This window comes from Nicotiana sylvestris, chromosome 1 (assembly GCF_000393655.2).
Source record: "Nicotiana sylvestris chromosome 1, ASM39365v2, whole genome shotgun sequence".
Taxonomy (NCBI): Eukaryota; Viridiplantae; Streptophyta; class Magnoliopsida; order Solanales; family Solanaceae; genus Nicotiana; species Nicotiana sylvestris.
In genome coordinates, this window is record NC_091057.1 from 111,409,380 (window position 1) to 111,422,848 (window position 13,469).

The 13,469-nt window shown below is 35.8% G+C and overlaps 1 protein-coding gene across 2 annotated transcripts; it reads right to left on the bottom strand.

The window, feature by feature from the left end:
- Nucleotides 1–58: 58 nt before the first annotated feature.
- Nucleotides 59–11,472, bottom strand: LOC104239155 (potassium transporter 7-like). Of its 2 annotated transcripts, none has more exons than XM_009793703.2 (10): nt 10,787–11,472; nt 8,229–8,457; nt 7,879–8,127; nt 7,676–7,726; nt 6,536–6,796; nt 3,544–3,596; nt 3,269–3,383; nt 2,798–3,052; nt 1,534–2,056; nt 59–1,137 (listed from the first exon to the last, which is right to left on the bottom strand). In XM_009793703.2, exons 1-10 carry the CDS (start codon nt 11,075–11,077, stop codon nt 603–605), a joined length of 2,562 nt encoding a protein of 853 aa, XP_009792005.1. In that variant the 5' UTR covers nt 11,078–11,472; the 3' UTR covers nt 59–602. The 2 variants fall into 2 exon arrangements, with proteins under 2 accessions (XP_009792005.1, XP_009792006.1); XM_009793704.2 differs by having other exon boundaries at nt 10,776–10,865.
- Between the last annotated feature and the right edge of the window lie 1,997 nt (nt 11,473–13,469).

The following is a 13,469-nucleotide window of genomic DNA, read 5'->3' on the forward strand; positions in this document are numbered from 1 at the left end:
ATACTTTTTCCAAACAACTTTTGGTCTGATTTTGTCCATTTTTTGAATAGTCACCGAATTTCCATGAATAGGGTCGAACTTTATTTTGTGGTATTTTACATAAGATTCTCTTTAAGAAACTATTACACGTTTTTTGTCGAGCACATTTGCAATAAATAAATATAAAGTAGAGCAATGTAGGGATTCTATTCCTAAATGAACTCGTCACCGCAACGAGCTGCAAACACATCAGTCATCCCACAAGCAAAACCTATAAAATTTATACACAAGGTTGAACATCATGCATTAGTAAAAAAAGAATTACAATTACATGGATTTGCATGTCTTGGCAATCATTACAGTCCCAGGTGCAACCCGACAAACTTGGGTGATGAATCCGTTGTACAACTATAACAAACGCAAAATCTTCCAAGCTTCTAAGACGACGGACATCAAAATTCAGCTCTGCGATAAGCAAGACAGGCGTGTGGCCGTTTCTGTGCATCCATCAATCAAATTGTGTGGCATTGATTATGCTGTACATAACAGCCAAGTTGTCCGATAGGCGATTACCTGAATTTTTGCCAAAATAGCTCATATGGACCTTTACAGAAAAAGCCAACTCACACCATATACTGCATGCCAACTTGCACTAAATGTGAATGTGGTACACTCAAATTGGCAATTCCCCTCCTACTATTCTTTCTCAAGAAAGCGTAAAAATAATTTATGATAAGCTTCTTAATGAACCATGAATCCTTCCTTGCCCTAACATCTCCATGACCAAGAAGATAGACCACACCAGATTCTTTGGCCTTGCGAATGAACGAGAGCTCCTTGTCAAGGGATTGTTCTGCATCAGACAATAACGACTCAGAAGAAGTCCCAGGTTTCAGCTCTTCTGAAGTGCTTTCTTCCATAACTGCCTTTCCTGTGCCCCTAAAATCCGCCAAGAGAGGAACGCCTAGTGAATAAACACTTCCATTTGGAGCTACAAGGACCCTCGAGAAGGCATACTCTTCTTCAGAGTTCGAACCATCGCCATCACTTTCAAGTGATCGCTCCTGAGCTTCTCTGCGTATGAACTTCTCGAGACTTTCAATGAGCAGTTGCTCAAAAGTGTGGTGATTTTCTTTACGAGCATCCTTGTACCCATATCTGTGGGTCCAAAGTTTTGACAGAGAAATTAGTAGCCAAGAAAACTTAAATGCACATCAATTGCAGAAGAGAATGCAAATATTACGACAGAAAACTGTTGAAATCTATAAGCATCCAAAGCAGAGGGCATACGAAGATAAGCTGGTCGTTTAGCCATTACTTGTTTACAGAAAAGAATTAACCATCATACACATAGGTTTGCCCTAAAGATTTAAGAAATTTCCAGCTTCTCAAAGGTGATGGTCCACCACACATTCATTTAGCCATCTGACATGCAACAGTCTTAATAAGGTTGGTCTCAAGATTTGTGCAAGCGTGTAGATTTATTATAGCTCTCTGTCACATCAGTTGGTCTATGTAGTGAAGGCACTAGCAAAACAGGGAAATTTAGTATACCTGGCAACACAACGGAATATGTGGTAGCTTTTGGGGCAGACTCGCCGGAACAGAAACCTTTCATTCTGAGGTACAACTGGAAGAGGAACATATTTTATACAAACAAAAATGATCATGGAATGCACAGCAGGTAGAGTGGTGAGAAAGTGTCCGAATATGGCTGGTATTCCCTTTGCTAGTTCATTATAAAGCAAGCCAATTCCAGGAGCTCTGATAGTTCCAAGGTTGGGGCCCAGTTCCCGCAACAAATCCATAGACATCTTTTGCTTGACTTCAGTTTCATACTTCAGCTTGCTTCCATAATTCCAGATGTACATAATCAGGAACAAGACTACAGCAAAGACAAGTATAATCCAACTTCCATCTCCCACACTCCATAAAACAGATGAGAAGAATGTTAACTCCAATCCCAAGAATATAATGAGAAAACTTAGCACAATTAAGATGTTGATCTGCCATATCAGAAGCATAACAATAGTAACCAATATTGTTGTCATCATCATCACCCCAAGCTCCGCTACAGCTGTCAAACAGGGTTTGCATAAGAAATCAACAAGGCAGTCAATAAATAATTTGATGAAAACTTGGAAGCACCTTATGTTTTTCATCTAAAAAGACAACTCTCTAAATTGAACACCAAAAACTACAAGAATGTTTTCTCCTGTCTACCATGGTTCACAAGCAATAACTCTTCATACCAGAGGTACGTTAAGTTTCTTCACGAATAAATCAATCATTGTACGTATACTACACACTTCAAATGTACTGTACCACAAAAGAATATGTAGAACATCTGATGCATGAGAATTAGGGTTTCAATGACAACAAACCAGCATTTTGTCAAACAGTTATACAAGTGTTTCCTGTCATCTTCAAATTTTGATAACTTGAAAAATAAAAGTAAAGTATTGAAAGATAGTACGACATTAAAGATTTTCACAAATGAGTTTGAAAACACACTATGTTTCTGAAACACCAGTCAAATCAATGTAATAACAAGTTAACAAGATGGTAGTTTTTTATTATTATAAGTGACCATGTTATATAAATAAAAGAAGCACAACGATTATGTAGTGGTTACATCGGAAGACAAGTTAACAAATAACAAGACAGTAGATGGACAAGGTATTTCAATTTTGTATCTACCAACTTTCAAACATTAATCAGGAAGCTCCATGTGCACATCACAACAAACAATAAATATTAAGGTAAAACAGAAAGAGCAATCAGCAACGAAATTGCAAGGTCTAAAGAGAAAGATTACCATAAGCATTTCCAATCTCATATATACTTGAGATAGAGCAGACCAACACCAAAGACAACGCCAGAAGAAACCAGTTCATGCCTGGGATATAAATCTGACCCATGAACTTCCGAGACGTATGAACAATCTTAAGGCGAGGGAAGCAGCCTAGAGCTGTAGATTGTTTAATGCAAGAAAAAGTTGCTGTGGTCATTGCTCTACTGGCAATCAAAGCAGCTATATTGGCAATCAAGAAGACAGGCCAGAAAGCTCCACCTGCATACAATTGCAGAATTTCACCCATCGAGTACTTTGTCTGTGTGCCCTTTTATATTCAGAAACGTATCTGTAATGAAAACTACACACAATCATGACACTTCTGTTTCGATATGTATTGTTATATCTCCCATCATTATTCTCATAATTTTTTCAAAATTAATTATAAATAAACAAGATGTTTTCAGAGTGAGCGCTGCAGGACTAGAAACTTACTTGGCACAGAAGAGAAGAAAGCTTGTGTTGTATCGGCATGGTTCTCCATCAGGTAAGCAGCTTGACCAAGGTATCCCAATAGAAGGCATGGCAGCACAAGGAACATAAATGTAAGCTGTAAATTAAACAACGTTATATAATCAATAACTATCTGTCAAATTGGACATCATTAGTGGCATATAAGAGGGAGGCAGGGTTATCCCAAAGATGCATGGATCTATGGTATTATATTAATTGCAGCACCCATTTCCACCAAAAAAGTCTCTGCTGCATACCTGAACTGACCTCACGGAAAAATAGCAAAGATCTGCAAACATTGCCTCAGAACCTGAATTTCAGAATTAGTGATCAGCTGTATATCTCAGAAAATATATTTAAAAACAGCTATAATGGAAAAATTATAAACACAACATATCCTAGAAACTCGAAAAGGAGATACTCGATCTGTTGTATGCATATTATAAGCCCAAACAAACTCTTCGAGAAAAAGGGTGATACAACAGATAAGCAAAAGCTATCTTTGTCCAGGTGGTACAAGAAAAACATTAGGAAAATACTGTGGGCCAATATCAATGCCAAGGTTAAAGGTTTATGCCATTCAAAATCCATGCTCTCGCAAAAGAGAGGTAAAGAAAATAATTTGTCAAACCCCTATGTGTATTCTCTAGTTAAACACATGGAAGAGCTATACCCTGGCGGGTTGGACCAAAACCCAAAAACTAAGTTCTTGAAGCAGAACAATCAGCAGAAGATTAAACAAGTAGAACTAGGACACAATAATTAATAGGCCAAGCGATAAATGAACACGAAGAGGCGTTTTGTTATGTTTTCCTCACAAGACAACATGCTAATTAGAAGATAGATTAATTTTTAGAACTGGTTATGTTGCATATAAAAGTTTGACCCAAAGTTTTACCCTTTAGAAAAAGTTAGAGGACAAAAAAAAGGGAAAATGATACTATATAGCCGCTCTCAAAATAATAGATAAATATATATATTTTGTATCTTATATACAAATTTTATACACTTTTTCGGCTACTGAATGTAAATAGTTTCTGGCGCGAGCTAAAAGTGAAAAAAGCCCAAAAGGAAATGCATGTCTCTGAAAGAGGCCCTTACTTAGAAGGGCTTCGCGATCTCAGTGGATTCTATTTTATTGTAACTGCATTGACCACGCAGGTTACGACAAGAAAGAGAGAAATAACTTAAAGAAGGCAACTTTCATACCCTACAATGGAAATGAGAATACAGCAATGAGAACAAGCTTATTAAGGTGATCAGAAAGATAGTCAAGATGGAAATTTGATCAAACACCAGATTGGGAAGTGAAATGATAATTGTTTCACACGTAGCATGACTTCTACTGGCTCTAATAAAAAACCCATCACTTTTACAGGCAAATCTTGTTCAAGCGGAATCTGCAAAATGTACTAATCAGTGTCAAAGGAAACAACTTAAAAGGCATCCATGTCCAAGGGCCGCCTTTTTACCAGAACTTGAAAAAAGTTCATGCTGAAGCCCTATCTATCCAGGGAAATCTCTGGAGCTGCAACCTTTTGGTGATTCACATCAAGCAATATATGAGTCCCAAAACTTTACTTCTACAGTGGAAGCCAGTTTAGTAAGTCACTTCAGCCTGCAAATACTTATCTTGCCGTAACCCCTAGAACACACAGAAACCCAATCTCGTTCTCTTAGGGCTATGATAGCACTATGTTTAAATTGACTTCCCCTAGGGGGGAGAGAGAGAAAATAAGAAATGGATAGGTTTAAAATGATGTTTCTTAGCAATAAGTTTGCAGGAAAATGCTAATGAAGTAAATTGCAAATACATCTCATGTTGTGCCAATATGAAGAGAATAGAGAAGTCCAACATTCAGAAAGCAAGCTCAGTGGAGCAAACATCAACCTTCTTGACTCAACTCAATTAAACCCCATGGAAAAAAGGTGCTTACAAGGTTGGACAAAATCATGAGGGACTTTCTCTGGGAAGGAAACAGCAGCTCTCACAAGTATCACTTGATAAAATGGAATAAGGTCTTGCAGCATAAATGCAATGGTGGACTGGGGGTGAGAGATCTAGACATGCACAATAAAGGTCTGCTAATGAAATGGCTCTGGAGATATGGCACATGTGAACCAAGTCTATGGAAGGAGGTGATCAACGCAAAACATGGGCTTAACGACAATTGGAGCACCAAAACTGTCAATGCACCCTATGGAGTAAGGCCCTGGAAGTATATTAGCAAACTGGGGAATGAATTTTTTCAGAATATTCATTTCAAGCCAGGCAGTGGAATTCACATTAAGTTTTGGAAGGATAGATGGCTAAACAACATTGCTCTCATGGAGGACTATCCCAGCTTATTCAACATTGCCTTGGACAAGAATTCTTCAATTGCTCATAACAGGGCAATAATAATTTGGATGTGCATCTCAGGATATCTGTTCAAGACGGGGAGATGAAAAACTTGATGGAAATGCTAGCAAGATTGGAGGCCTACAACATTGATGAGAATGTTTCAGACAGTATGCGATGGGGCTGTAAGGGTTTTTTCAATGTTAAAGATTGCTATAGGCTACTTAACAATCAGAATCAGGTATTGCACTCATGGCCTTGAAAACTGATATGGAGGACAAAATTACCAGTGAAGGTGACATGCTTCAATTGGATTGCCCTTCATGAAGCTTGCTTAACACAAGATAACCTTAACAGAAGGGGATTTCAGCTGGTCGACAGATGTTATCTTTGCATGAGGTACCAGGAAACAGTTAGCCGCCTATTTCTGCACTGCCCAGTAGCCACAGACCTATGGAACATGTTCTACTGTAATTTTGGCCTACGTTGGGTCATGCCACAGAGCCTGAGAGAGGCACATATGAGCTGGAGTCTTTGGGAGGTTGATAAGGCCATCGAGAAGATCTGGCTTATGATCCCTGCAACTATTTTTTGGTGTTTATGGAATGAGAGGAATACAAGATGTTTTGATGGCACCTCAACCCCAAACCACTTACTCAAATCTAAATGCTTGCTCAATCTTTTTTGCTGGACAAAGTTGTCCCCCGTAAACAGTATTGGACACCTTTTAGATTTTATTAGCTCTCTTGTCCTAGATTGAAACTTTGTTTTGGGGCAAACAATGATCTCCTGTATTTTTGTTTATTTTGCAAATATGCCTCTTCTAACTTTGCATCTTCTTGATGCCCTTTTTAATGAAACATATTACAGTGTCAACTATCAAAAAGAATCAGTTCTCAGGTGTCTACCTGTTGCACACAAAAGACAACCACCAAGAGAGTACCAGGCCTTTGTTGAGTTTCGCTTGAAATAATAGTATATGTGAACAGGATTAAATGCCCTCCAAACACGAGAATCATACTTAATGAGGTTGTAGACACCAATACCACCCAGGGAACAAAACCATATAAACAAAGCAGGACCAACAACAAGACCCACTTTACTTGTCCCATACTGCTGTACGCTGAAGAGAATTACAAGAAATGCCACCGAGATCATCACTACTTGATCTGCAAAAGAAAATAAAATCTAAGAAACTTGAAACAAAAGGGCTTGAAGGTGCAAAATTATAAAAGAGTGAATGGACTTCATTTTCTCGTCTGATTATAGAAAGTTAAATAACATTCCGGATTTAGTTTTAGCACTTTCTGCTCAAGTGTTCAGAAAATGAGTTTTTTATAAATCAGTGTTGGCCCAAATTATCGGATCTTCAATTATACCAGCTAGCCAATAACTCACAGGAATCCCCTTCATGCAACCACATTCATTGAGCTATGTGCACTAATTTTGCAATAATAATTAAGGACTTCATCACCACAAGATTCAAAGAACAAATACTTGAGAGTAATTGGGCAGCAGCAATCCCACATCAAACTTCAACAACATTAGATATGACAATCCAAAAATAAAAGGCTAGTAAAATCACTACATCATCAGATGATATAATTTGGCCTATATTAAGGTCATGATGGGATATCTCATATCACACAATTAGTCTTCCTTTAGCAATCTTTGTTCTGACATTATTCACTGGCAACAAATACTCAGCAATGCAACATGCAACATATTCATAAAATCCTTCAATTACTGAGCCAGGTGATGGCAGTGAAGTTTACACCTCGTTGCCCGTGGACTATCAGAATATAAAGCAAATTTGAGCCATTTCTTGATTAGCCTGTGTCATCTTTGCAAAGAGTGCTTACTTTCTATATATAGTTCCAATTTCCACAGATGTCCTTAAAGGGGTGGTACAATGAAATTTATGAGCACGCCATTTGTAAGACTATTTCAGTTTGTGGAGCTTTTATAACTGACAGAGTAATAGATCAATAAAAAATGGCAATGCTATCTATTTCAGAAAGTGAACAATTTTATACAGGTAGCATTACCTTGCTTAACCCCAGAAACTCCGACTTTTAAGCCACCAACAGCTGACATTACTGCATCAACAATAGTTTAAAACAAACATTAAGTACAACAAAGAAACAAGGAAGGCTGATTTATACAAAAGAAAAAGGAACCCAGAGGACCATAATACAGCAACCATCCACTTCTCAGAACCAAAAGAATTTGTAAAATGTCCTAGGGATACCTGACATAGCAGGTGTAACAACACCATCAGCAATCACCATTGAAGTGCCAGCAAGAACTAAGATCAGAAGAAGCTTTTTCAATGTCAATGAAGCCTCTAGTCTTTCCTTTAGTTTTAAAGATCTCTCAAGTTCTGCAGATGGCACCTTTAGTCTAAAGCTTGATATGCGAGCATCTGATGGAAGTTGATTGGGGAGAAGATTAACCTTTGCATGCCTACAAAGCAATGAGTACAAAGCAAAGGTACCACCTGCAGTTATTAACCAACTAATTGGATAAATAAGAAGACACAAAACATAAAGTGTATGGTAAATGTCATGAAACAATTAGCCAGTTTAAATGATAGCTTACCTTCACCGTCATCGTTGGCCCAAAGAACAATAAGGACATACTTAACCAAGGGAATGAGGATTAAGGTATATAAAACAAGGGATAATGCACCAAGAACATCTTCATTGCTATTGACTGGGGCCTTACTAAACATCACACTAAAGGTATACAAGGGACTTGTTCCCACGTCGCCAAAAACAACTCCAAGAGTCTGAAAGACCAACAGGATTGTCCTACCCGCTGAGACATCCTGCAAAATACATACAAAATTTAGATAATTCTGCATCTGTTGTTCAAAATCAAAATCATGTAAGTTTGGTCAAAACATAAGTCAAATAAAAGCTAGCATTCCCTGGAAAGGACCTTTACCCAATGAAGTTAAGATAAAAAGCAGTATTGTCAAAGGTTTGTTTGAGGCATGCTTCAGTCCTGAAGCAAGGTGCAAACTAGGCTGAGTGCTTCGCCTCCCTTGGGCAATGCTTTAGTTCAGGCACCAAGCCGCTACGGCTTACATCTCATCACCAATCACCCATAGGCTATGTATTGAAGAAGACAGCACTACACAATAGCTATTCCAATAATTCTTTTGTCTAAATAATTGTTGTTTTTGCTTATTGTTATTTTCTTGTATTACATGTATTTTTTCATTATATCTTCATTTGCACCTTTTTCATTAAAGTTTGCACTTTATGAGCTCTTTGCGCTTAAAATCCAACAGACTAATGCTTTTTCTATTTTTTCGTGTTCGATAGAAAAAGGAGCCATTAGACAAAGCCAAAAGCAAATTGCAAGTGAAGGTTCTCATATTAAGTCCATCACTGATCGGTGGTTGACTCATTCAAGAACTTAGATGGCATTTGCATCAAAATTCGAAGAAGAGCTTTTTGCACAAATAAAATCTTTTTAAAAAAAATCAACCTAACAACAGGAAAGAAGAAATTTTCAGTTTTTAGGTGGTGTTGCTTCAAAATTTGAAGAAGAATTATTGCAAAAAAGAATATACGGAGAAGGGTTTTTGCGGAAAAAAAATACATACATATATAATAATAACTTATTTTCAACCAATCATCAAGAAAGAAAAGTTTTTTCAGTTTTCCAAATAAAATTGATATCCGTTAGTGGTGCCTGACTTGGTATTTGGTTCAAAAACAACTTTTGCAAAAAAATTTGAAAAAAAAAAAATTACAAAACAAGTTTCCAGATTTTTTGAAGCAAATGCGAACCTAGAAGCTTGTAGTAACTATATCATCTTTCTAGTATTTGTTATTAGTACCTGACTTGGCCCATTATGACTAGCTGGTATTAGCTCATGTGTGAAGCATTACCATTTATCTTGTAGCAATAATAGCCGGCAGATTCTTGGCCCCCTTATTTTTTTAATGGTAAGGTACTGTGGATAACAAAAAACCACCACTAACAGATTCTAGGCCCCTTTTGCGCCTTGATTTTAGCCTATTTTGCTGGCAGCATCATTTTTCTTTTAAAAGATTTGCAGGCAATGACACCTTCTCAAAAAAAAAAAAAAAGATTTGCAGGCAATGACACTGGCAGAGCATTCACTGCAGAATGCTGGCTTTCAGCCATTTCTTCGGGCTGAAAGGCTTATTCCTCTGCACACAGCTTCAAGTTTGCTGGATAGTCATTTCACACCTTAATTTTCTATAGGTATAGCCATCAAATGACTTCTGGCCTAGTCTCGATCTAGATTGGAAATGTTTTTGTCTCTAACAAGAAGGTAACTGGCATTCACATGTCATTCGTGGTAAAGAAACTATAGGATATGTGAACTTGGACAAAGGACATTAGCTTAGTCAGAAAGGTGAAACTTCCAGTCAGATTAAAACAGCACTAAGTGATAAATCGGCATTGGTGAGCTGTAAAATGCATGATTAAATGCATTAATTTAATGGGATGGAGTGCAAAGTTTCAGTAGCTGAAGGAAATGTCAGCTTGCAGATTTACTGGAGCATTGTCACAAACAGAATAGGAGAAAAAAAGATAAATACTTCTCTGATTACTAAGAAAAGAGCTAAGCACGCACCTAGATCCAGTTCAACAACTTTGTATGTTCTTTCCTTCTTCATAAAAGGCTTAAACAAGCTTGAGTTTCATGCTTCTTTCTCTAAGCTTGACTAACTCTTTCTGTCCATTTATTAAAGTTCTTGTAGTCTTCTGTTTATCTACCTCTAGTACATCAAATGAGCATCAACAGACTCCACATTTCAGTTCCTTCTTTTGTTGTTGTTAAGAAAATGATCTCACAACAAATAGATTCTATGATAGGTTGATCATGTAAAGAAAGAACAGCAATACAGCGTTGCACCAGCCGCTGGCATTAACTAGCAACATTAGTAAACTTCATTTTTTTCAACTTCTTCAGTTATCAATTTGGAATGGCATTGGCCCAAATAAAGCGAACGGATGTAGAAGTTTCATATAGCTTATCACAAATAGTTTACTATTAAGGCGTAGTTATTGTTATATTAGTCTGGAAGGTATAAACTGATAGTATAAGAAGCTTCTAGAAAAATTAGTAGGATTAATAGCAAGTGCAGATAAAGAAATTACCAAAAATTCACCTCATAGTCGTTCTTTTGAGCACCGGGAACATCAAGAGCTTCCACATCAAACGAATCAATACGAGGACCAGTACGGATCAGCTTCTGCTCCGCATTATCCTCATCATCAGAGTCCAATTCCAAGCCATTTAGCGGTGTCGAATCGCCATCTCCATCCACAGTATCGCGATCAACACTATCAATCTCCGAATCATCCTCGTCCTGAAATACCCAGCGTGATTCAATCGAATCCATAGACGCTAATCTGCCATTTTGCCGGTCCCTTTCCCTCTCTAAACCCTCGTCCATCATCTCAAAACTACTCTCAGGCTTCGATTAGTGCGCTTGTGAATCAGAAGTATGCCATTTCGAAATGACGGAGTATATATACGTATGCATTTATGTAAATATAGACGTAATGGTGTAGAAAAGCAGCTGTAGCTGAGAGAGTGCAGTGAATCGAAACCCTAAAAGTTACAGAAGGTTTTGGATGAGATGAAGATTTTCAGCTGCGTGTGTCTGTGGTATGGATCGAGCAGTGAGGGGTTACGTGGGTGGCAAGTGGCAACGCCTTTTTGTTTGAAACAGCCAAAGCGTGGTGGTGCACGCCGTGAATAGAGTGAATCTGTGACTGTGACTGTGACAACCCGCGCTTGCTTTTTGCTTTTAATATCTATCAAGGTGTATGCAGCGTAACCCCTCACTGCTTTGAGCCGAGAGTCTGCTGGACACAGTCTTTGTGCTCATTGGGTAGAGCTAAGGTGTGCCTACATATTACCTCCCCATACCCTATTTGTGGGATTACACTGGATTGTTATTTTTGTTGTTGTTGTTGTTGGTGTATGCAGCGTGATGGCTGCATACATGTTCCAATGCCAATTTTCTTTTATTTTACTTAGAGTTTAGCAGATTACTTTTAAGTTTTTTTTATATTTTTATGTAAGGTTTATTTTTTAACTTATTGTAAAGTGGTCAATATTCTTTATAATCAATTTCATCTAATAATTCTTTATCAATTGACAATACAGTCAATCTATTTAATCCTTTTTTAAAATATTATTTTAAAGAGCTCCATGTTGAGGATGTATTAACGCTTCAATCCCTCTTTCTCTTTTTTAAATTGTGTAAATAAGTAATCTCATTGATATTTTTTATTTGACAAATTTAAATTCTAAATTAATATATAATATAAAAACAACATCTACATTATAAAAATAACAAATGTTAAATTAAAAGAAAAAATAGTAGAAATTGAAAACAATAAAGCATGATTCTAGAAGTTGAATTACTTGATATTAAAATATAATTTCATTGTTCTACTGCTTAAGAACTTGAAAAAAATGAAAAAGTATGTGTACTTTAATCTATTTGATGTTCTTTATGTTATTTTTTTGAGAGAATAAACAATTCAATATATAAAAAAATGTACAAAGTATAAATTTTAATGAGACTGGAGGAAAAAAAAGGTATATTGATGACAAAGTATAAATTATTAAATGATCGCTATTTAATCATTTTTAACATAAAGATCTTATATCTTTTAGTTAAAAACATTCATTGCTTTTTCAAAAAACTGAATATAAAATTCTCTAGTAAAAATTGAGGCTAATTTGGGGACCTAAGACCATTGCCTTAGTGACTTTGGCCTTAAGGCGGGTACTCTATATAAACGCATGCTATGTTATTTGATCAATTAATCTAATGAGATAATATAATAGCTTTAATGGTTCTTTAAAGGAGGGCCTTGACTTATTTTGAATACTAGTCTTGTGTATTGCGCGTGTACTTCGTCCAAATGAGCATAAAATTAAGAGAAAAAACACATAAGTATTATTATATGAAATATTGCATTTAAATCTAATAAACTTAACTTTAAAACTCTAAGTTCAGCAAGAAGTATTCCGACAAACAAATCAGAATTACCTTTATAGTTTAAACTTATTGTATTCACATATCTTCCGTTTTGGCCTAAGTCTAAATCCCACTGCATTTTAGGCTTTTCTCTTTTCTAGATTCTTTCTTCCCAGTATAAAAAACACGTTCATTAAAAAAAGCTAATTACACATTTTATTCACCTCAAATAGAGATTATGAGAAATAAAAATATTTATATGTAATGTAAGCCTCATCACTTTAATTAATCTTTTCAGAATACAAATTAGCTCATTCATAATTTTGAGATAATTTTATATAATTTTTCATAGTAATTAACACATATTTTATGGACTACTAAAAATAATATGTTGATAAACATCAAATTTGAAATGAAAAATAATTTTAACTTCTAGCCATTTATTCTAGATAATATAAACATTAATTAATTAATAGTATTTTATTGGATTATAGTATCTTTTATTAGTGAAGATGAAAAAAAAAAATATTGCAAATATTTTATTGTTTAGTTGCTGATTTCGGTAGTTGTAAATATTAGGACTTCGTACCTAATTTAAACAAGAAATAATTTAATAAAGAAAATTACAATTTTTATACTAAATATTAGAAAAATAATTAAATTACGTTTTTATCCAATATAAAATTTATTTTAAAGAATAAAAAAAGATAAACAATATTCTGTTAAGGGATTTCATGATTTTAATATAGTATAGACTAACAAGTTACATTTAGCACTAATTTAGCCTTCAACAAAATGACTAATAGTATATTTGATTTGCGTTCAAATATTTGATTAAAAATAAGGAAACGTG

Bases quoted from the DNA above. Each gene is read 5' to 3' on its own strand.
- LOC104239155 (XM_009793703.2), bottom strand. From the start codon at position 11,077: ATGATGGACGAGGGTTTAGAGAGGGAAAGGGACCGGCAAAATGGCAGA. The intron at 8,458-10,786 runs GTGAATTTTTGG...TGTATTTTGCAG, and splicing joins CTCAAAAGAACGACTATGAG to GATGTCTCAGCGGGTAGGAC. The intron at 3,597-6,535 runs GTAGACACCTGA...TCTGAAATTCAG, and splicing joins TTGTCTTTTGTGTGCAACAG to GTTCTGAGGCAATGTTTGCA.